A 22,571-nucleotide genomic window follows, 5' to 3' on the forward strand; every position below is an offset into this window, starting at 1 on the left:
TGATTCTGAAAAGACCTGGTCCAGATTCTGGACAGATGGACCCACTGTGCCTCCATTTCCTCATCTGTTCAATGGGAAAAATACCAGTGACTGCCTTATGGGCTGGCGGTGGGGATTTATGACAGAAGGTTTACAGAGAACCAAGCATAGTGCCTGGCAAGAGCTCAGTCAATGGTAGCTATTCTCATTATTAGTTGAGAAATAGGTTAATTCCTAGAAGTCGTTGGTCTTCCTTCTGTAGTGGTTGCCTGGACTTAGAACCATAATTTCATGGACGGTCAGAGCTGAAAGGTTAGAAATTTTCTAATCCAACCCCTTAAAATAAAATTTTATTTTATTTTATTTTAGTATTGCCTTTTATTCTCTCTTTCTTACAGCTGAATGGCATTAAATAGTTTTTCTCAACTTGTTTGGTCCAACTTTACTGGGGAATAGTTGACTTGTGATAAATTGCAGATACGTAAAATGTACAATTGGATGACGTCATCAGCACGCTATTGATGGCCCCCGCCCACTGCACCCTCCCTGGGAGAAGCTCGCATTTTCTTGCAGTGAGAGTTTGCTCAGAAGGCCCGGGGCATCGCTGTCCTGACGGACTGTGCTAACCCCGCAGGGGTTTCCCGTCTCTCAGCTGCCTGTCTGATTTTTAAAGCTGCCTGTCAGGTGTTGGAGATCGTGTTAGAAGTGAGCCGTTTGGGCTGAGTTTGGGAGAAGCTGCTGCCAGACGGGGCCTCTTGAGTATTTCCTTCTATATTTAGGCTTTATGGGGAGCCAACTGAAGTTAGCAGCGGTTATTTTAGGAGGTAACGCGGTGGAGCGGACCGTGGTGGGTTGGGCCGTTCGCCCAGGGGAGCATTCGACAGTTGGCTTAGACGGACGTCTGGCACGAAAACCCGCTCGCCTCTGACCATTCTGGGGTCGGAAGGTACACTTTTGGCTGCCCTCGGCTTTGTTTCTGGCAACAGTCCTGAGAGGGGGGTTTGGAGTTGTACCCATTGAACAGATGAAGCGGTTGAGACTCGGTAACTTTGCGGCATGCCTGTGCTTGCAGACTGGTTGTGATATAGCTGAGAGAGGACAGAGATTTTAGACTGCTTGTTATGTAGCCCTTGTAAAAATCAAGCTCCTTGGAGTGTTTGGTGCATGGGAAAAATACCAGAAAGTAGAGGGTGGAGGTGGGCTTGAATCTGAGATTCGTAGGACATGGGATGAAAGAACTCGGACTTGGAAGGTCAGTTCGGAGCTCGGCTCTGCCTCCCACGAGCTCTGTGACCCTGGAGCAGTTACTGACCTGTCGCTTGGCCTCTCTTGTCTCCGCTGTGAACGGGGAATCTCTGCCTCGCAGTGTCCTCATGAAGCTGGAAAAGGAGAATTGCAAAGAGAGAGGACCGAAGAAGTACTTAGCGCATAATAGATGCTTGATAAATGGTAGCCATGATTGCTTTACTTGAACGAAAGGGAGCCTTCCTAGAAACGACCTCTGTTAGAAGGAGGCATCTTGCTGGAATACCGACTAGGATTTCAGGTTTGGTTCTGCAGGTGGGTATTAAAAGGGCCACCTTTTGGAAAACGGCTGCTTTCTGGTGACCCGGCAGAAGAAAACTTCAGGCACGTTTCCTTGTAAGGGCCTGGCCTGTTGGAGAAACTCCAGTAGATATAATCAAAATTATAAAGGTGATTATATTAAAATGATTATTATTTTGTTGTTTAGAAAAAAACGTGGCTTGGAACAATCGAGCTCCCATTTGGTATGGGAACTACGGTGTCTCTGTCTCTGTGTGTGTGTCTCTCTCTCTTTTACACACACAGTCCCTCCAACCCTGTGCCTAGTAAATGCTTGTTGATGGCGTTCACTCACTGAGCATCTATTGAGTATCAGCTGTATGCCATGCCCACAGGATTAAAAACCCCTAACATTTGCGTATACATGTCGGACCAACTCTAATTCTAAACTATGGAGAAAGAAGCCCAGGAGAAAAAGGACAATGCAAATACTCTGGGTATCTCAGTTCTTCTGAGCCTCGGTTTTTCTGTCTCTATAATGAGCACAGCTGGATGTGATAGTCTCCAGGTTCTTTGTAGCTCTGTGATTCTAGGTCTCAGCCGAGGTCAAGAATTTCTTTGGCTTGTGTGACCCCCAGCAGGCTGATTCCGAGCTGCTTGCCCAGCCTCCGCTTCAAGGGGAGATGGCCCCAGGCTGAGCTGCTGTGCTCAAATGCTCAAATCTCGTAGGCATCCCATGGTTAAGCCAGAAATAGGAAATAAGTCCTGTCTGGGTCTTGGGGGCTCCCTGAGCATTCTGGTTGTCTTTGGAACAGAACTTTGAATTGTGGAAAGGATAGACTCATTGCTTGGGATCCCAGCTTCATTCCCACAAAGGCCTTCCCCGTGGGGATGTGTGTCAGGGAGAAGTCTTGAGAGGCTTGGAGGAGGGGGACAATGAGCCAACCAAGTGGTTTTCATCTCCAGCGGGTAGATCAGGCTAGCTGCACGCAGGATTAAACCTTGGTTGGGGGGGGAGGGGCGCGCCTCGGTGGTTCAGTCAATTAAGCGTCTGCCTTCGGCTCGGGTCATGATCTCAGGGTCCTGGGATGGAACCCATCCCTCATTGGGCTCCCTGGTTCGTGGGCAGTCTGCTTCTCTCTGTCTTCCTCTGCCCTTCCCCGCAGCTCACGTGCTCTCTCTCTCTCTCAAATAAATAAATAAAATCTTTAAAAAAAGGATTGAACCTTGGTCCCCACTCCTTACAAGTGTTTTTTACCTTTCTAAGCCTGTGTTTTCCTTACAATAATACCTGTGGTTGTTGTGGGTAGAGTGACCTACTTGTCCTAGTTTGGGACATTCTCTTTTAGTAATGAACACCCATGTCCTCAGTTTCAGGGAAACTGAATGGCGGTCACATTAGTTATGAGGTTGAAATAAACCAGAGCACAGAGCACATAGTAGGGGTCAGGAAATGGGAGCTGACAGGAAGTGGTGTATATATAGTTCGAGTGTGTGTGTGTGTGTGTGTGTGTGTGTGTGGTAGGGTGATGTTTTTTGCTATTTCTCTTTCAACCTACAAATGCCCGTGGCATTTACATAAGCCATAGAACTCAGAGCTGTAAATTGATGTTTGTCTAACTGAGATTGATTTTTTTTTTTTGGTCTTTTTTTAGACAGAAGATATTTTATCAGACTTTAATATGCTGCGACATATCACTTGATTTTTTTTCATTGTCTATAATGATAATGAGGATTGAATCATTTGTAAAGCTTGGTAGGTAGTAGCAACCTATGGTTTAGATGGTGTGGGATACGTTATCATCCCTAAAAATGCAAAGTAGAAACTACTTGAAACTCATCGTGAAAATCTTCAGCATGTTAGTCCACTGAGTTGGTTTTCAGAGGTTCCTTTGGACCTGTTGGTGTAAAGTCATGTAAATATGATCTAGGTTGTAGGACCAAAAGCTGGCTTCTGGGAAAGATGCATGTCACTCTGCACATGAACCTCATCCATGATTCTCTGCTGCTCTTTGGATAAAATGCAAACTTCTTAGGACCCCCAGGGACTCCGTGGCTCAGCCCTTGCACCAGATCCTCCCTTGTCTCCTGTGCCCCTCACGCCTCAGCATTCTAGGCTCAGGCTTCTTCTCTTTGTTCCTTAAAAGTGATGTGTCCCTTCCTGCCTCAGAGCCTTCGTTAATGCTGTTCCTTCTCCTAAAATGCTTGTCCACTTTCCCGTCTTGGGTGAGTTGATCCTTGCTCTTTCTTTGAAGCCCACTTTAATTCTCCCTTCCTCAAAGAACCTTCCTGATTCCCCCATCATGGGTGAAGTTCCTCTGTTTTGTGTCCTCCCTACGTCCTCCTCTTGGGCAGCGTGTATCACAAACGTAACTAAATCACTGATTTTGTCATCAGTTGTTTGATATATGATGATTGAATCGATCCCTCCCTGTTCCGTCCAGGTTGGCATACCTTATGTGTTTACTGAAAAGGCAACAGTTGTGGACTTTTACAGGCTTTATGAGAGGCTCCATTTCAGAGTATTCAAGAGCAGGGGATCTGGAGCCAGATCTCCTGAATTTGGTCAAATTCTGGCTCCAACATTTTGCCGCTGTGTGACTTTGGGCATCTTGGATAACCTCTCAGAGTGCAGTTTCCTCATCCATAAAATAGAGGCTAATCACAGTCCGTGCCTTATGAGGTAGTCGCACGGATTGAGGATATCCAGGTCCCCGGCTTACAGTAGTGCCTGGCGGGTAGCGTGGTTGGTGCAGGTGGGGGTTGTTAGTATTCATTCCATTAGTGCGGTAATCCCCTTGACAGACGGACCCGGCTAGCTTAAGGAAACCTGGAAGGAGAGAATATTACTTATTGGTGCCACATTGCAACTTTGTTTTGTTTTAGCAAGTTGAATGGTCATCAAGGGGTTGTTTAAAGCCTCAGTCTCCTCATCTGTGAAATGGGGGCAGCATTACCTCCTCCACATCCCCTATTCCTCGGTGCCCACTCATGGGGTTAGGGTGAGAGTTCAAACAGATGGGGCTGTAGATGGCCATGTCTGGGTCGAAACCCGCAGCAGGTGCTCGAGGACCTTTAGCGGCCCGAGCACAGCGAGGAACTGATGAGTGTCTCCTCAGATGCTGCAACCAGGGATGCCCGGGCCGTGCCTGGGTCTCAGGGCTTCAGCTGCAAATCCGGGGAGCCACAACAGCCCTTCCGGGATAGGTCTGCTTCTCTCTGATTTAAAACAAAACAAAAAATAATCCTGAATGGTCCAAGGTGTTGGTTTTATATGGCGGCTAATGAGATAGCAGGACAAGTAATTGGAGAATACGTTGCTAACAGACACAGTAAATACAGCTCTGATGATACATGAGCAGTTCTCAAATGGCTCCTGATACAATGAGATTGTATGAGGTCAAGAGCGCATTGGAAAACAGACGTTTAGTAGGTATATTACGGCCTCCAGTGATTAGTCCTTAGAGCCCACACTTTTTAAAAGAAATACTTATTGGATGATGATTGTGAACCAGACATTATTCTAAGTGCTTTACAGATATGAACTCAGTCAGTCCTGATAGCAGGCTTGAGGGGTAGGTGTTATTATTCCTCCTATTTCTCATGGGGAAACTGAGGCACCAAGATGTTAAGTAACTTGCTCAAGGTCGAGCAGAGTAATCCACCAAGCCCGCGTTTGAGTGCGGGTAAACTGATGCAGGAGTCCGTGTTTTCCACCTGCTCCAGAGCAGAAGTCACATGGAAGCACGCCAGAACTGGAAATTAGTCCCTGGCCCGTTCCAGGGAAATTAGTCCCTGTCCCCTGGAACGGGCCAAACCAGCTGTCCTTGGTCCTGATATCTGCAGGTCCTTCCGGGAATGCAACTTGTCTGCTGGATTCTACAATCCAGTCGGGAGGGTTTTAGCCCTCCAATTAATGGAAGCCACACAGCCTCTTCTCTCTACCTTTGACATTGTGCCCGCCCCCCCTTCAAACCCTTTCCCCATACCAATTTTCTTTCACTGGGTTAAAATGTGTAAGTAGTTTACCATACCTGCTGGAAAACAGGGTCTTAATTAGCCTTAATTTTTGAAGTCTGCAGCTGTAAACTGTGTTGAAAAGATTGAAAAGATTAGTGCACTAGTAATAAGATAATTGTCCCTGAGAAATGCTGTTAGCATGTAAATACAGTTAGCGTGTGAAATCAGAGCAACTGTCATATTTCCCCCCTTTTGGTGTTTAAAGATGTTCCTGCATGAATAATTATAACTAAATGCAAAATGCAGAAATAAAAGACTCCCTGCTTTCCCTTTTCTTCTTTCTTGTTAATGTCCTGGCTCAGAAATAAACGTCTGCTCAGTGGGATCTCTCCTGGAGCGGGCTTCCCCTTCCCACCATGGTGGCCATTTGAAATTAGTACCAGGGGTGGGGTGACTCGGAATTCCCCAAAATGAGGGATGCCAGGCAAGCATGACCCACAGATCTCACTGCAGCTCTTTGGAGGACCTCGGGCGGAAGAGACCACACTTGTACTCACGGGAATGCTCACAGACGTTGGCATGTGTGTGCTTATGGGCACACACACACAATCCTATGTGAGCCAGAGAATGATGGTCCAGGCTCCATTCAGCAGAAGCAAATGGAAGAAACCTCTATCTACCTTCTTTTTTTTTTTTTTTTTTTTTTTTTTAAATTTTTTTTTATTGTTATGTTAATCCCCATACATTACATCATTATCTATCTACCTTCTTGGACCTAGAAAAGCTACAATAAATAATCTTGCACCTGCCACCACGGAAGGGGCCTGCCTTATTTCTGTTGAGTTTTTGTAGGTTTGGAGAAATGGGGAACTTGATTTCATTTTATGATGTCAGTACGTGGAATATCGTCCCAGGAGCCCGTGGCTCAGCAGATACGCAGTATATCCTCTACAGAGGAACCTCTCTGCCGCTCCATCTCCTGTGAGCTGATCCGTCCGTGGAGCTCCTCTCCTTCTGCTCAGCCTTTCATTCCCAAGGCCCGTCTTTGCAGTCGGAGCTTGACTTACAGGCAGGAAAACCTACAACTCCTGAGTTGGCTGGGTTCTGAGCGTTCATCTTCTAAATTCCAGCCCAATGTGACTTGGGGTTCAGTTGATTTAGGTTAAGAACGTACCGAGTGCTGTCTGTGTGTAGCCGCAGGACTTGGTTAAACATAAAAACAAAAGAAGATCGTCCCTGGCCTTGAGAAAGCAGGACCAGTTGTCAAAATAGTATATAGTGGGGAGTGATAAGGGTAGAGGACCCCCACCCCTACTCGTGGGCGTGGACTCCGCTCCCAACCCAGTGTTCTTGGATGTGTGCTCATCTGTGCTTTTTAAGTCAAATTGTCCTTGGATTTTGTAGCCAAGTGTGCTTTACAACCACCCTATGATCCAGATTGTGTATTTCTCTCTAATCCCAGGGCCTTCGCTGAGGGTGTTGGGGCTTCATAAATCCAAGACTGCGGAGTCCAGGGCCCATGGCGGCCACGAGGCCACCTTAGGAAGGGAAGCCTGCCTGGGGGCTGGGTACACTGCAGGACACATGCCCCTTCCACAGGAGACACCTGCTCCCCAGATCCAGACCACTGGTGCCTTATGAAGGTGATGGGTTCATGTTGTCAGGTCTCCCGATTTTCCAAGAAATGCCAGGACTTCGCAGTTTTACATGAAACCTCCCAAATATTAGGTGTTGGCATCGTATTGAACATTTTCCTATTGAAAACCTTGTGTGGGCTAAACAAACATGTCTGAATGGAATACTTCCCACATGCCCCCAGTAGGCTTTTCGCTACCTGCACAATAAATCCTTGAAGGGGAGGCTCTCAACGTGCTTGCAGAACAGGCCACTGTGGGGTCGTCCGCAGGGAGTCCTACCGCATCTTGAATTTGGTCACCTCGAGACCGCAGGCTTTAACTTGCCTCTTGCCTCTCCAGTCCTTTCTCGTCCTGCCCCGCCCCCTCTGCACAGATGTCTCAATGAAGTTCGTGGGAAGGGAGCACTCACTACCATGAATAGATCCTACAGTTATGCCAAACGTGTCACGCATGTGAGCAAGCCCCCCCCCCAACCCCAGTGCAGAAAAGCATAAAAATAAAAGGGGATCTTTGTAGACTTTGGGTCAGCCAAGCAGCGCTGAGCACCATGCTCGTCTCCTGGGTGCTGATTAGCAGCTTGCTTGGGGGTCTCAGGCTCTTGCCTGACCTCGGCACAGGGTCTGGCAAACTTGGCTTTCTGGGTGTAGAATGGGTTGTTTCAGAAACAAAGCCATTGAGACTGAGTTGAGGCGAGTCCTGTATTCACTGATGAAAGGAGCTCATTGTATGAAATCCATGTGCCCTGCCGGACCCCCTTCCTCTGGCCTCCTCCTCCTCCTCCCTGTCCCCCAGCTGGGGCTTTGTCAGTGGTCCGCAGGATGCTCTATCCCGGGCTGTGCTTTCTTCCCATTTTCCTGTCTCCGCAGCTCTGGGGTTGCCCTGTGCAGAAGGAGAGCCGGGCTCAGAGCCCCCGTGCACGTTCTCGGCTCCTTAGGCCAACTCTGTTGTCGTGGGTGATGAGAGCGCTTCCTTCCGGGACAGCTAGGAACAAACAGCCAGTTCATAGGCAGCTGTATGCGTTGGCCATGCAGGAAGCCAGAAAACAGTGGTGCTAATAACCTCTTCCTGTTCTGTGCTCTGCACCAAAGCCCACCGCCACCTCCCCTGTCTGGTCCCACCACCCCAGGAAAAGTCTAGACTGTTGAGCTCCAGGTAGAGGCTCCTAAAAGAATAAACCACAGTGTTGAACTTGCAAATTATTAGAGCTTTTCTCTTTCGTCTCTCAAGTTCCGGCATCCAGAACTTTTCTTTCTTGGGACTGGAGGTGAGGATGGAGTCATGTTGACTAAGCCATCCAGGGGCTAAAATGGTACCTTCCTTTGGGGGGATCAGTAAACTGTGGTGGTTAAGAGATGGGGTTGGAGGGTCACAAACTCAGGCCAGCCAGGTGGGTAGGGTGAGGGTCATGGCCAAGGGGAGGGTGTGTCCCCACCTTAAGGAAGGAGCAGCTGCTTGGCTTCGGCTGCAGCCATGACAACCAGCATGCCCACCTGGCTGGGTCTTCTGACATTTTAAGAAAAGCCAGAAATCTAGATATTGTGAAATCACCTAATTTTTGAAGGTTGGCAACTAGTGAAAAAAAATGTTCAAGTACTGTGTACTGTGTAAGTCAATCCATACCACATCTGAGCATTTTGGTTACTTTTTTTTTTTTTTTCTATGAAGATAGGAAGGTTCAGCGGGCCTGTCTCTGTGGCTTCTGGGCAAGTCTCGTTACCTTCCTGAGCCTCTGTTTTCTCCCCTGTAAATTAGCAACAGTACTACGGGAGGGTCCATAGTCTGGGAACTAGAGGCAAATACACATTGTCATCGAGGGCATCTCCCAAACGTAAGAGCATAATATAAAATCATCTTGGGGCGCCTGGGTGGCTCAGTCGTTAAGCGTCTGCCTTCGGCTCAGGTCATGATCCCAGGGTCTTGGGATCGAGCCCTGCATTAGGCTCCCTGCTCAGCGGGAAGCCTGCTTCTCCCTCTCACACTCCCCCTGCTTGTGTTCCTGCTCTCACTATCTCTCTCTCTTTGTGAAATAAATAAATAAAATCTTAAAAAAAAAAAAAATCATCTGTGTTTCTGGACTCCATGCCCATCCTGTAGTAGCCATCCCATGAGGATAGGATGGGGATTTATTAAAATAATGAATTGCTAAATGTGCTTCATAAGGATTTTCATCATAGGTATCTTAATGGCCATCGTCACTGATGCCGTCATTGTCCTCCCCACCATCGTGATCACTGAGAAGCCTAGGAGAAGGCCGGGGGCAGGAAGGAGGCACTGAGTCTCTCTCGCCTGAAACCTCCTGACTTTGACCTTGACTCTCACCGTAGGAACCCTCTGCCCGTCTGTCCCCGGCAGGTTCGCCTGCCAACCATCTCTTCCAGTCTAGGAAGAAGTCTCCCTAGTTCCAAGGCACAGCCTGGAGCTGAGGCCCTCCCCTTCTGCAACCACGACCAAGCTCTCCCCTCCACCACCACGTGCCCAGCATCCTGGGATTGGTTTCCCCCCATGGCTTGAATCAGCAGGTCTGTGTGTGGCCTCTTGGAAATGCTCCAGTCCCGAAGCACTGCTGAATCAGTTTTCCCAGAGCTGGGATATGCTATCCTTTGAACAAAAGATGTCCTGGTTAGAAGCTCTTGTGTGGAGGGAGGGGAAGAAGAGGAAATGAAGAAAAGGCAGGACGGACATGCATAGAAATTTATTTTGGCAAAAAGGGATGAACCCAGGATGTGGTACCAAGAACCTTAGGCCCTTAGGACGTTCATTTCGCATCCTCGATCTCCTCCTCCTCACCAGAAAATGAAGGGCTTGATTGAGGTCAGGGACAGAAAAAAGTCTCATCTCCTAGGAATGGGAATCTATTGGTAATGTCTGCTCATAGGGCCGTATTGAGACTTTGAGGCCAAGTACTTTCTTGGTGATCTCCACCTTGGGCACCATGTAGGAAGGTGCTGCTCACCTATCCTGCACTTCTAAGTCTCTTCCTGGCACAGTCTTGGCTTCTGGGTCTCACATCTAAACAGTTTCCCCGTGGGACAGAAGACCCACCCAGTAGCCCCAGAAATGATAGAACAAAAACCTAGTGTCTTTGGAACCCTGGACAGTGTCTGTAGGACACTTGACAGCATTGGTTCCGGTGGGCCGCCTGCCATCTTGGTGACCACAGCAAGTGGGTGCAAAATTGGTAGGTGCCACGGCCTGTGCCTGGGGAAAAGCTAATTATTGGGCTGAGCTGGGGATGCGGCTTGTGTCCAGGCAGAGCCCAGGTGGCCAGCTTCAGAAGGATGTGGAGCCCTGGAGGGACCTACCAGCTCCTCTTGCCCGGCTATGTTGGGTGGAGGCTGCGTTTCTCAGATTTCTCTTGGCACGTGGCATGTCTTGTTTCTGGTCTGAAATGCCTTGGAGCTCTGAAAAGCAGAACACTACAGTGTGATAGTCCTTGCCCTCCAAGAGGAAAGTGACTTGTGGTTCGCCCGCTGTACACCAAGACTGAGCGGGCTCTGCTCTGCCGTCTGAGTCAGGCTTCACATTGTCCATCCGAGTTGGTTATCCTTATGATTATTGTGACAAGTTAAAGAATTAGCCTGAAGACCCCCAGCAAGGAGATGGGAAGATCTGGTATGAGGAGCATGTGATCCAGTTCTCTGCTCCGTAAGGCTTCTTAGGGTGAGCTACTCCTAGAACCATGAGCTACTCCTAGAACCGTGAGCTAGTCCCAGAACCATGAACTCTTGGTTTAGTGATTCCAATTCACGATGTGGTTGTACTGCTGGAACGCAGTATAACTCTATGGTCCAAAAGTGTAGCCCTTGGGAGCTGGGCTGCCCTGGTCTAAATCCTGGCTCTGCTACTTACTAACAAGTAACGTGAGCAAATTACTTTCTCCTCTGAGCCTGTCGTACCATCTGTAAAATGGAGCTATTCATTGTTGTTATGGGGTTTAAATGAGATCGATCTTACAATCCACTAACGATAATGTCTTACATTCACTATGAGCCGATGTTAGCTACTCCTCTGATTATTGTTGATACTGATCAGCCATGCGACCCTGGGCGAATTGCGTTAATCAGTGGAGGTGACAGACGCAGTTGCTCACAGTGCCAGGAACCTTGCTGTCTTGGAGGAATGTATGTCCCGTGTTGCTGAATCTCTCATTTTTAAAAAGAGAAGTGAGAAATCTGGGGTTGCCTGTGAAGTATCCTGGTTTTAGGACCTTGGCAACAATTTCAAATCTTTCATCAATGTTACAGGCCCCAAAATACCCCCCAGCATGAATCATCCAGATGCCACCGATTGGCCACCCCATCTTAACGCTTTAGACCTCAAGTCTCTCATCTTTCAGGTAGATGTATTCAAAACCTTGTAGTTCCAAGAATTGTGATTCTGTGTGCTTTGCAAAGAATCACAGAACCTCTTGAGGCACACACAGAACAGAGTGTGTTTCATACATAATGGTTTAGATTTTTGATAACTGTTTGTTCTCAAAGATGCACACGCCAACCTGGAGAAGCATTAAAATCATTCCCAGGTTTCCATGCCCCTGTGGCTTCTTCTGTTTTCCAAGGCCGTGGGTGGTGAACCAACTCTAAGCGCCTGAAGTTTATCTTGAGGTTCCATTGCTTAGTTCTGGAGTGTAGCCTAAAAAATGTGGAGGGAATGCAGAGTAGCAAAGAGACCCGTAAATGTTTAAAACTTTGAAAAACAGAGACTGATGACAGAGCGAGGAAACTTCCCCCCCATCCCCCAGCCCAGTTTTAAGGGCCTGACTCGATCTGTCACCATACCGCTAAAGCAGTGTGAGCACCCTTGACCTGTCAGTGAGGTTTCTGTTTTCTTCCCAGTCTTACTTAAAGATGAGTTGGCATTTTCCAACAAGGTGCACGCTGTGTGATTCTGGCTGGCGTTCGCATTCCAAATGCAGCCTTTCTCAGAGAACAAGGGGACTCCTGTGCTGGGGGCATCTCTCCCTTGTCGACCAGTGCTGCCCGCCATGCACGTGCTCGGCCTTCACCCCAGGAGCTGCTGACACAGGAGATAAGCTCGTTGTGAAATCCCAGAGGGACATCTCGAGAAAAAGCCCCATTGTTGCGAGCACCTTGATGGCTGCATCTAGACCCTGAGGGGGAGTCGAAAGGAGCCACACATCCCTGGGGGAGGGGACGCTGGAAAGAAGAAGGAGGTTGACAGGGTTTCTGGGGCAGGAGGGAGACCATCACCATATACATGGAAAGAAGGGAAGGAGCAGAAAATACCCTGTACCCCACTGTGGACTGAATGGTGTGTCCCCCTCAAGCTCACATGTTGAAATCCTAACCCCCAAGGTGATGGTAGTAGGAGATGGGTGATGAGCTCTTGAGGGCAGAGTTCTCAAGAATGTGACAAGCGCCATTTTGGAAAGGACACTGGAGAGCTCCCTCACCCGTTCTTCTAGGGGAAGGCACAGCAAGGAGAAAGTGGTCTATGAACCAGAATGTGCCGTCACCTTGATCTTGGACCCTCTGGCCTTCAGAACTATGAGAAATAAATTTCTGTTGTGTTTCAGCCACCCAGCCTGTGGTATTCTGTTCTAGCAGCCCAGACAGACGATGACACCCCATGATGAACATTTCTTGGGGGACACAGAGTGTGAGCACCAGAGCTCCATGCATACCTCAGACCCTCGGTGGCTGGCTGAGGACTAGAGGTGAGAGGTCCTAGTCCTGGTTTCTCACAGGCTGTCTATCACCTTGGATGCTTTCCGTCTTACATTACCCATGCCCCAGTGTAAGGTATACAGAAGACTCCCCCAAGGCTGTTGAATAAAATGCAGATTCTTTGGCTCCTTGCCCAGGGAGATCCCGATTCACTAAGTTCATTTTGGAAACACCAGGATATTGGTTCGGGTGCCAGTTTGTGGCAACTACCAAACCTAAGCACCAGTCCTGGCTCTGTCCCTTATCAGACCTGTGTTTTTGAGCAGATTCTCCCCCCCGAGCTTCAGTTCATCTGATCTGTAAAATGGGGAGCATGATACCTTCCTTGGCAGAGCTGCAAGGATTTCATGTGCTTGGCCCCAAGTAAGCCCAGACAATGAAATAGCTACATCTACCCATTTCACTGCTGTCACATAGGATTGTTTCAGCTGGCATAGATGATAACTGGCCGTTTAGAAGAACTGTGGTTTAGTCGGTTGGGTGTGGAGGGCTGTTAGCCTTCAAAAGCCTGGAAGAAGAAAACAAAGGGGAGATGATTTTTGAGCTTTTAATCATACATCAGATGTTTAAAATACCTGGCTTTATTTACCATCGAGGGCAACCCACGATGTCAGTGGTATCCCATTTTCTTTTTATTTTTTTTAAAGATTTTATTTATTCATTTGACAGAGAAGGTGAGAGAGAGAGAGCACAAGCCAGGGGAGCGGCAGAGGGAGAGGGAGAAGCAGGCTCCCCGCTGAGCAGGGAGCCCGATGTGGGGCTGGATCCCAGGACCCTGGGATCATGACCTGAGCCGAAGGCAGATGCCCAACCTACTGAGCCACCCAGGTGCCGCAGTGGTATCCCATTTTTAGGATGAGGAGGTGACTCTGTATCTGGGTCTGCGTGACACAGTCTAGATTTCTACCTCTTAAGCTAGTGTCATTATTTCCTAGTGCCCCTTTTAACTTGGGAAAAAAAAAGTCCTAGTCAGTTCTATACTCTCCTATAGTAGCACTGTTGGAGAATACGGTCCCACCTGTTTACATTGTGTAAATGAGAAAGGTAGAGCTCACGGAAGCTAAGAAGTTTGCCCAAGGTCACAGGTCTACTAAGGGGTTGTTATTCTGCCGACTTGCCAAACCCCAGCACCTCTGAAGAGGACTGTGTTTGGGGACAGGGCCTTTACAGAAGGGATGAAGTTCATATGCGGCCTATAGGGTGGGTCCTGATCCAGTCTGACTGGTGTCCTTGTAAGAAAGATTTGGACACCAAGGAGACGCCAGAGAATGCTCAGGCACGGAGGAAAGACCATGTGAAGACACAGTGAGAAAGAATGTGCTCATTTGCAAGCCACAGGGAAAGGCCTCAGCAGACAGCAGCTCCGCTCACACCTTGATCTTGGCCTTGCAGCCTCCAGAACTAGGGAAAAACACATTTCTGTCCCGTCAGCGACCCAGTCTGGGGTGTTTAGTTATGGCAGCCCAGGCCGACTAATACAGGGGTTACGCGTGATTTCAGCCCAGGGTCTGACCCCAAACCTGCACTGTCTTCCTCTGCGTGAACTTTCTTGGCCTCCTACTGGTCCCTTAATTTGAGTGACAGCATCTCTTTGGGTGTCTGGCTTGGCATCCAAACTCAGCTACTACTTGGTGGTCTTCCTTGGTGGTCTCTAGCAGGCAGGAATGCTGTTGGTGAGATCTTGTTCCTTTCCATCTCGGATCCCATGAAGAGCTCCTTGCATTTCCCGAGGCACCTGGTGTTTGATGGTGACCAAGAGTAAGGCACAATCTCCTGATGGTGGAAGCTTCTACTTCTGTAGACCCCATCAGAGGTTTTTCCAGGACAGGGGGCCACGCCAGCCTCCCGAAGTGCATCCATGCAGGGGTTGGACCGTCGGGCCTGTTGTCTGTCTGCTGACTTGATGGGCCGGATGGGGAAGTCTGGCTCTGAAGACTTGAGTCACAGGACTGTCCCATCCCCATCAAAGCCATTGCTTACCACCCAAGAGCAAACACTATCATATGAGATCTTCAAAGCTCAGGAAGAGAACACCCCTTTCAATGGCTGAGGCCAGGCTCAGGGCTCAGCACTGACCAGGGGAACCAGAAATGTTTGATTCATGCATGGAACGATAATGAAATTCCTCGTCCTCTCTCTCTTTTCTTTACGAAAGCTTCATTGCTTCTTAAAATCAGGCTTTTGGCCTCGATGGGCTCAAAAGTATTTGAGCCTGACTTCCTGGTCTTACGAGCAAGACTCATGAGGTGCCAACAAGTTTCATTTCTCCGGAATCTATAATCAGACTCCCGCCTTTTATTTAAACAGTTAACTTTGGGAATAGGAGCATGCACAGAGTCACTTTAAAGTCCTTTCTGGCCCCCTCCTGGTGCCCACCAGGCATAGTGCTAGCGACTGAGTCGGAACTCAGGTGTGGATGGATTTGGTTCCCTGCTGTGGTGAGGTGGCTGTGTTTTGTTTTTAGTCAGGGCCCGTGTGGTAATTTCTACCAACCATGTCCACTACGTTTTTAAAAAAGGATTCTCGTGGTTAAGGCGCTGCTGCTGATTTGCCATGAGTGTTCTTCCTTGTAGTAGACACTGTCCGGGCTGCAGGATTACTTTGTCTGGGGTGGACTTGTGTTCTCCAGTAGGGCTACCGTAAAGTAGCGGAGCACAGGCATCTAGAGTGCAGGGCACTGGGGTCCGATCCAGGCTTCAGCACTGTCTGTGCAACCTTGGGCAGGTTACTCAATCTCTCTGGTCCCCAGTTTCCCCGTTTCTGTAAAGAGAATAATGGTAGTATCTACCTCACAGGGTTGTTACAAGGGGTCAGAGGAATTGTACATGTGTAGAGGTGAAGCCTGTGCCTGGAACATGGTAAGAACTGACGTTATTAGCCATCACTTAATTAGTAACATAGTAAGTTACTCAGTATTACTAGTATTCATGACTGTTCCAAACCTTGGTCAAGTAATACGCCCATGGGATAAAGTCGAGAATGAAACAGAGGAATGAAAACGGTCTTTATCTCCGGGCGAGAGGACTCTGAGCAATCATTTCTGTTAACGTTGCTGTGATGGCATTTAAATAAATTCAGAAGGACCGGTACATTGGGCAAAGAGGGGTGAAAGCTAACTCATATATAGTGTAAGATCTTAGTGGTTGAGTTGCTTGGCATAATGTACAGCTCACATGGAGTGTGGCACATAGTAGGTCCTAGAACATAGTTACGCGTTGTAATTATTTCAGGTTCTGGGGGTTTATTGGAAGACCAAGGGAGAGTATGTATCCTTATGTTTCCAAGGCTGGAGGGTTTGTACATCATGTTGGGGTTCTATCAAGGTCCATCTTTAGAAAGTGTATCAGTTAGTTATTACCACAGTGATGGCTGTATAATAAATCACCCTGAAACTCAATGGCTTGAAACAACAAGCATATATCCTGTATGTGTCTGAAGGTTGGCTGATCAAGGCTGGGCTGGGCTTCAAGCTGCAGGTTGGGTATAGTTCTGTTCCACGTGTGTCTCCTCCTCCTTGGACCAGCAGGGTACCTGGAGCGTGTTCTTCTTGCGGTGATGGCAAAAGGGCAAGAGCTCCCACTCAATCCCACAAGCATATTTTAAGCTTCTGCTTATGTCCTATTTACTAAGCTCCCCTTGGACAAAGCAAATCAAATGGGCAAGCCCAAGGTCAAGGGATGGGGAAGAACACTCTGCAAAGAAATGCAAAGTCATGTGACCAAAGGGCGTGACTAAAGGGAGTGGTGAAGAATGCAGGCCATTAAATCAGTCTACCTAGTTCCCTATTTGACTTCCCCAATTGAGTCATTGCAATAGATGATATGAAAGAGCTTTCCTTGCTTAAGGCAGTTCGTAGCTCCCAGTACCTGCATTAAGATTCCAAAAGCACTCCACTGTAGCATCGGAGCATGTTGCAAATTCCCCTTTGGTCTCTAGGAGCCTTTCCCCTGACAGACAGGAATTTACTCTACTGTAAACCAAAGAGCCCCAGTTTAGACAGACACGATGGATTAGGCAGACGGCATCATTGACCCGGTTCCACTTCGTTAACCTTTCCAATTAAGGAGGATGTTGCTGAAAGTGAGACCTCACAGATATATAGTCATACCTGGAATCTTCTGGATGGAGCCTCTGTAGGGAGAGTCTTATATTTTGAATGTGCACAGAGGGAGGGGAGCAACATTTTGTTGGCAAGTGAGCCCCAAGTGTTAACGACATGGCCACTTGGAGTACTCTGTCTTCTTCCTGGCTAGGTCATTAATGTGCTAAATAGATAAGATTGGACCCTGACCATGTTCCAGTAGGGTTTCTGATCTTGGAATACCAGATAAAGGGTTGGTGCTTTATCATATCTAGGGATCAGGCTCTAGGTTTTGTCAACATAGTTGACAGAGTTTTCTGTGGTTTCCCAAACATGGTCTTTTCCTTGAAGTTGTTCTTAGGGGTTCAGGATGGCAGTCTCCCCTCTCTACCCCTTCAGGATTCTGAGCAGTGAAGCATAAACCCTAAGCCATAGCCAAACGGGCTGTGAAGTACAGCTTAATTAATCTGGGTGCACACCCAACACCCCAGTTTAGTGCTCCACTAGGACCTGGCTTTGAGAATGAGGCTAATGTTTGAGTGCGAGAGGAAACTTCTTATCTTCTGGCTGAATCTAGATGAATGTGAATGGCCAGAGAGACAGACACACAGACTGACTCGGGGCTGAAGACCTCACAGACCAGGAGGACAGCCTTGCCTCCCAAAGACAAAAGTGGGCCCCATCCAGCATGCTTGCTTGTCCCAGGGAAACTGGAAGAACAAGATTGATTGACTCTCCCTCCCTGCATGTGAGGATGAAGAGGCTGGCTAGAGTGGGCTCCATGAAGAATGGCTAAAACAACGAGCCAGCTCACTCGAATGGTGCGGCGAAGGTTCTCACCCATATGGCTCTCACTTCTTCACCCTTGGGAAGGAGCTAGTGAGGGTTTGAAGAGAGAAGCCTAAAATATTTTCAAGACCTCTCCAAGTTCCTTTATGGGCCAAGGCTGCAATGTCCAGAGAGGGGGAGGAGGGTTCCCCTCCATATCTTCCTGGGTGTGAGGAATATTCCATGCCTGAGTGTGAAAATTAGAATTAAATGTTCTCCTGGGAGTAAGCTTTGAGCTGTACCATTGGGGCACTGCTAGGAACTAGATTCAGAACTGGAATCGGGGGAGAGGAGCCCCTCATCTTGAGCTCAGAATGACTTCAGCATCATTATAAAGATACCACAGAGGAGTCATCAAGAAAGTGAGTTGACTGTTCACCTAGGGTAGGGGTTTAAAATGTTCCAATTTTGCTAACTTCCTTTTTTTTTTTTTTAATGTGGTAAGAACACTTAACATGAGATCTACCCTCTTAACAAAATTTTGTGTGTACCATACAGTGTCGTTAACTATAGCTACAGTGTCATACGCCTGAACTCTAGAGTTGATTCATCCTGCGTGCCTGAAACTTTGCACCTGTTGAATAGCAAAGCCCCATTCCCTCTCCCCCAGCCCCCGACAGTCACCCTTCCACCCTCTGATTCCATGAATTTGACGATTTTAGATTCTTCATGTAAGTGGAATCATGACATTTGCCCTCCCATGTTCACTGAAGCCATACAACAGCCAAGATACGGAAACAACCTACATGTCCGTTGATGGATGAATGGATCAAGAAGATGTGGTATAGGCATACAATGGAATGTTATTCAGCCTTAAAAAAGAAGGGAATCCTGCCATCTGTGACAACGTGGATGAACCTTGAGGACATTATGCTGAGTGAAATAAGTCAGACCACAGAAGGACAAATACAGCGTGATTCCTGCACTTCCTTCTTATTCACCCTGTAGGCCAGGGGGTGCCCACTTGCATGGCTTCTTAGAAGCCCGTGTTGGGAAATCGGCTTGCACAAAGCAAAGCTTCCAAACTGAGCTTGCACCTCACTCAGGGCCCTAAAATCGTGCCCATTCTCTGGAACAGGCAGCTTGAGGTTGCTTTCCCAGAATCGTGAATCTAAAGTTAAGTTCAGAGCTGACAGAGTGCCGACAAAAATAGCCTTTATGTGCTGGGTTTCCTGTTTTCCTTGGAAACCACTTGCTGAAAACCACTACCTCCTCCCCACCCGTCCCTCCCTCCTCTCTACCCACCCTGCCCCCCCCCCAACCTAAAGAGTTCATGTTTAATGACCTGCGACATTACCACCAAGCATTTCCAGTCAATTGGCTTTTGTAGAGAGTGAATGAATAGGAATTTTCTCTGGCCTTCTCTATCCTAAAAAGGCTCTTCCCCAGCCCATTGGAATGTGCTAGAAAACTAGGAATTAAGCTCTTCTTTTTCTGTCTCTATTTTCCTTCCCTCATTTTTTCCAAGACCAGACACAAATTGGTGGCCTTGCCCCTAATCGGGACTCTATATTCTTTCAGGTTTATTTCTCATCCTCTTACGGATCCATCCTCTCCTTTGTATAGAGGATTTTAACACACTTGGAGATAATCGATGAGTGTGTCTTCTTTCCTATTTCCTTGCACTTGATCATTTTGCATGAAAAACTTGAGCCTCCTTAATCATCGGGGTGTGGGAGGAAGTTGAGGAGAGACTGGGGATGGGCCAAGCTCTTCTCACGAGTCGTGGAATGGGGGAGACAGTAAAACACGGAAGAGATCTCACTGGGTTGGTAGGTTCCATTTTCCCCATCGCTTACGTGTGTTTTCTCTCTCTTCCCACAGGATCCTCATCCAAGTCCCCCGATCACCCTGGAGACCCAGGTCAGTACCTTCCCATGGCCTTTGTCACTTATCTCTGCACCAGCTCTCCAGGAGGCTTGGTACACCCTCTTGGCTCCTTGACTCAGAGAGACTGGACAGGCACATTCGGCCATCCCCCTGCCACTGGAATGTATGCCCACATACACAGGTGGGTACACACACGAGCTGATTGTGTGTGTGTGTGCACGCACGTGTGTACCTGGGCATCTGCGTACCCATCTTCTGGCCCTGAAAGGCGACCTAGCCTCTCAGCCTCCCTCTTCCCATCTGGAATATTACCATGAGGGTAGTGCCTGCCTCAGAGGGTTGTGGTGAGAACAGCAGAAACTGGTATCTGTAAAGTCATAAGTGCTGCTGAGGTATAGCTTTCGAACCCAACAGACAGTGGCCTGTCCGGCTGGGCTTGAAGGGGAGGTATCTTTGGATCGATCATTCCTGGGCTCCCAGCATTGGTCACACAGTAAAGAGAGGAGACAGGATGGAGCCCATCCAGAGCCCATCCAGAACCCCACAGCTAACAGCATTTGAGTGTCCGGGATAGGCAAGCCTGTGTGAACACTTCAAGGTGGAAGGGCAGCTCTGTGGCTGTTTCTGGAGTTCTCTAGCAAGGACTACCTGCTATCTTACTCTCCAGCCTCCTCCACGGGTCCTTGTCCTCTCACCGTGTCTCTGCCTCAGTCTACCCAAGGGGAATGAGCAAACCCAATGTGCTTCTCCGTCCTTGCTCAGGAAGGCCACACATGGTGGGGAAAGGGGAGTTTCCACCTTCTCATTTTCCCCTGTGCGCACGTTTCATTACATCGGCCTCAGGGATGACCAGACAAGAGAGTGGGCAGGAAAGAGCAGTGGGCGTGGCTTTGAAGGGGCATGAGGACCCAGGTCCCTCCCCCTGTTTGGCCATCCTCTGGTCTGCTTCTATCCAAACTCCTGCCGCTCACCTACCCCCTTAGCCATGTTAACCTTAAGGGAATCACACTTGTTCCAAGTCACCTAAAAATAGATTTTCTTTAAATCAACTTACTTAACTGTCATAAGTGGGCTCATCCTAAGCTCATGGTTCCCAGTCAAGGCTATCTTGGATCTCTGGAGGACATTTGGCAGTATCTGAAGACATTTTTGGTTCTCTCACCTTGGGGTGGGGCGCTTACTCCTGGCATCTGGTGGGTGGACCCCAGGGATGGGGCTAACTGTTGTACATTGCACAGGCCGGCCCCCCCCACAGCGGAGAATGGTCTGGCCTAAAATGTCACCATTGTCGAGGATGAGAAACACTATCACAAGGAATGATACTGGTGAAACCACAAGCATGAAATCACATGCTAGTTCAATTTTTTTTGTTTGTTTGGCACAACATTAAAATAAATATGAAACTAGTAACATGTAAAAGTTCCTTTTGAGTGCCCCCCCCAAATCATTTGCATGCACTCTCAGGGGTATATCTGCCCCTCTTTGGAAAACAGGGCCCTCCCCAGTCTCCTCAGTGGATTGCCAGAGAACTTCCCAGGTGTGGTTTCAAAGGATGGCCCTTCTCCTCTTCATCATCCCTCCTTCCCCAGAGGAAAACTTAGTAGATGCTGGAGAGCCCCTGGGCACATGGTCTGTGTCCAGAATTCTGGAAGCCAAATCTTCTCTCCCAGGGTGGGGCGGCTACACCCCAGATAGTTCTGTTCTTGGCCCTCTGGTATCCTTCACTATGAAGAACATCCAGTCAGCCCTTCAAAACCTCCCCAGGAAAGAACAGTCACATGCTGATGGCTTTGGCTAGCATGCTGTGAGGGGGACAGCTCACCCCCACACAGGGACCCCTCTTGGAGTCACACCCGTTAGCCCGAGGGCGTTGACCCTCCATGCACGGCCAGCCATGGCACGAGACGGGCCTTCTGCGTTGGTGCCGTGCCATCGGGGAGATGACTCACTTTGTGTCCACACCATTCCGTCAGCCTCATCTGGTCCTTGGTCTTCGGGGAGCCTGTAGGCTGTTGTTGTCTTTCCCGAGTTCTAACTTCCTGTGTGAAAGAGGCTCTGGAACCCATCCAAAGTACTGATGTTTTTCTGTAACTGTTGGCACAAGCCCGTGGCCAGATCTTACTCTGTGCTGGGCCTCCGTCCATCGTGGGACTCACGATGGGACCCCATTCAGCTGCCCACAGGCGGATCAGACAAGAGGGGCATGGATGAGTTTTCTGGCAGAAAGTGGTGCCCCAGATATTACCCATATGGCAGGGGCAAGACAGCAGATGTGGCCGAGCTTGGCAGACCCAACCGTGCAGAGGCAGGCAGCAGATGTGTGAGGCCTGGGTCAGCTCCCACTTCTCCTCCCCCACCCCCCCAGCCCCCTTCGCTCCTAAGAAAGGCATTAGCTGCTCCATCCTGGAGCACAGGTGCCACGGGGAGGCCTGTCTTCCAGAGTTCACTGTGAGCTGTGGCTGTACATCACGTGTCTGTGGCTCAGCCCTCGCAGGGCCCCTTCCCTCTGCGCATGCGTGGGGTCCTCACCCAGTCCTTGGCAAATCTGTTCTCGTGCAGCCGTTCGGAGGTCAGGGAGATAGACGGCTGGGCTGCTAAGGACTCCTCTGCTGCTCGTTGGCTGGAGCATCGCAGACCTCTGCATGTGTTGGCGTCAGCAGAACCCGCTCTGCTTAATGGTCAGATTAATAGAAGGAGGAAGCCTAGGAAGGTTTAAATCCCTGGTGTCAGCCTTCCCTCAACGGGCTGCCCCTGGGGTGTACCAAGGAAGCCCTGACGGTGGTTACCCAGGAACCAGGGGACCGAGAGATGAAAAAGCAAGTGTGAAAGGAGTTGGAATGTGGTTGGCAGCATTCCCATGATCCCCTCCCTGGCACTGACGTTTCCCGTTTGCCAAGAACTGGCTCCTCCCATTGAATCCCAGATGCCGTCATTCCGTAGGTGTTCTCATGATACCCATTTTCCAGATGAGGAACCTTAGGGTCACAGAGGTTAAGTAACTTGCCCAGGGTCACCCTGGAAGCTCAGAGCTTTGGTGAGTGTCAA

General features: G+C 48.8%; 1 protein-coding gene across 3 annotated transcripts in view; it reads left to right on the forward strand.

The window, feature by feature from the left end:
• The window catches only part of XYLT1 (xylosyltransferase 1), a 296,901-nt gene that overhangs the window by 69,713 nt on the left and 204,617 nt on the right, over nt 1-22,571 (forward strand). For 2 of the 3 annotated variants that reach the window (XM_032392163.1, XM_032392165.1), the window contains exon 2: nt 19,521-19,559. The exons of the other annotated variant lie outside the window; for it this stretch is intronic. In XM_032392163.1, coding sequence (XP_032248054.1) covers nt 19,521-19,559 — 39 coding nt within the window. The remainder of the gene's footprint in view (nt 1-19,520; nt 19,560-22,571) is intronic. 3 annotated transcript variants of the gene reach the window in all.

This window comes from Phoca vitulina, unplaced genomic scaffold, assembly GCF_004348235.1.
Source record: "Phoca vitulina isolate PV1807 unplaced genomic scaffold, GSC_HSeal_1.0 scaffold66, whole genome shotgun sequence".
Taxonomy (NCBI): domain Eukaryota; kingdom Metazoa; phylum Chordata; class Mammalia; order Carnivora; family Phocidae; genus Phoca; species Phoca vitulina.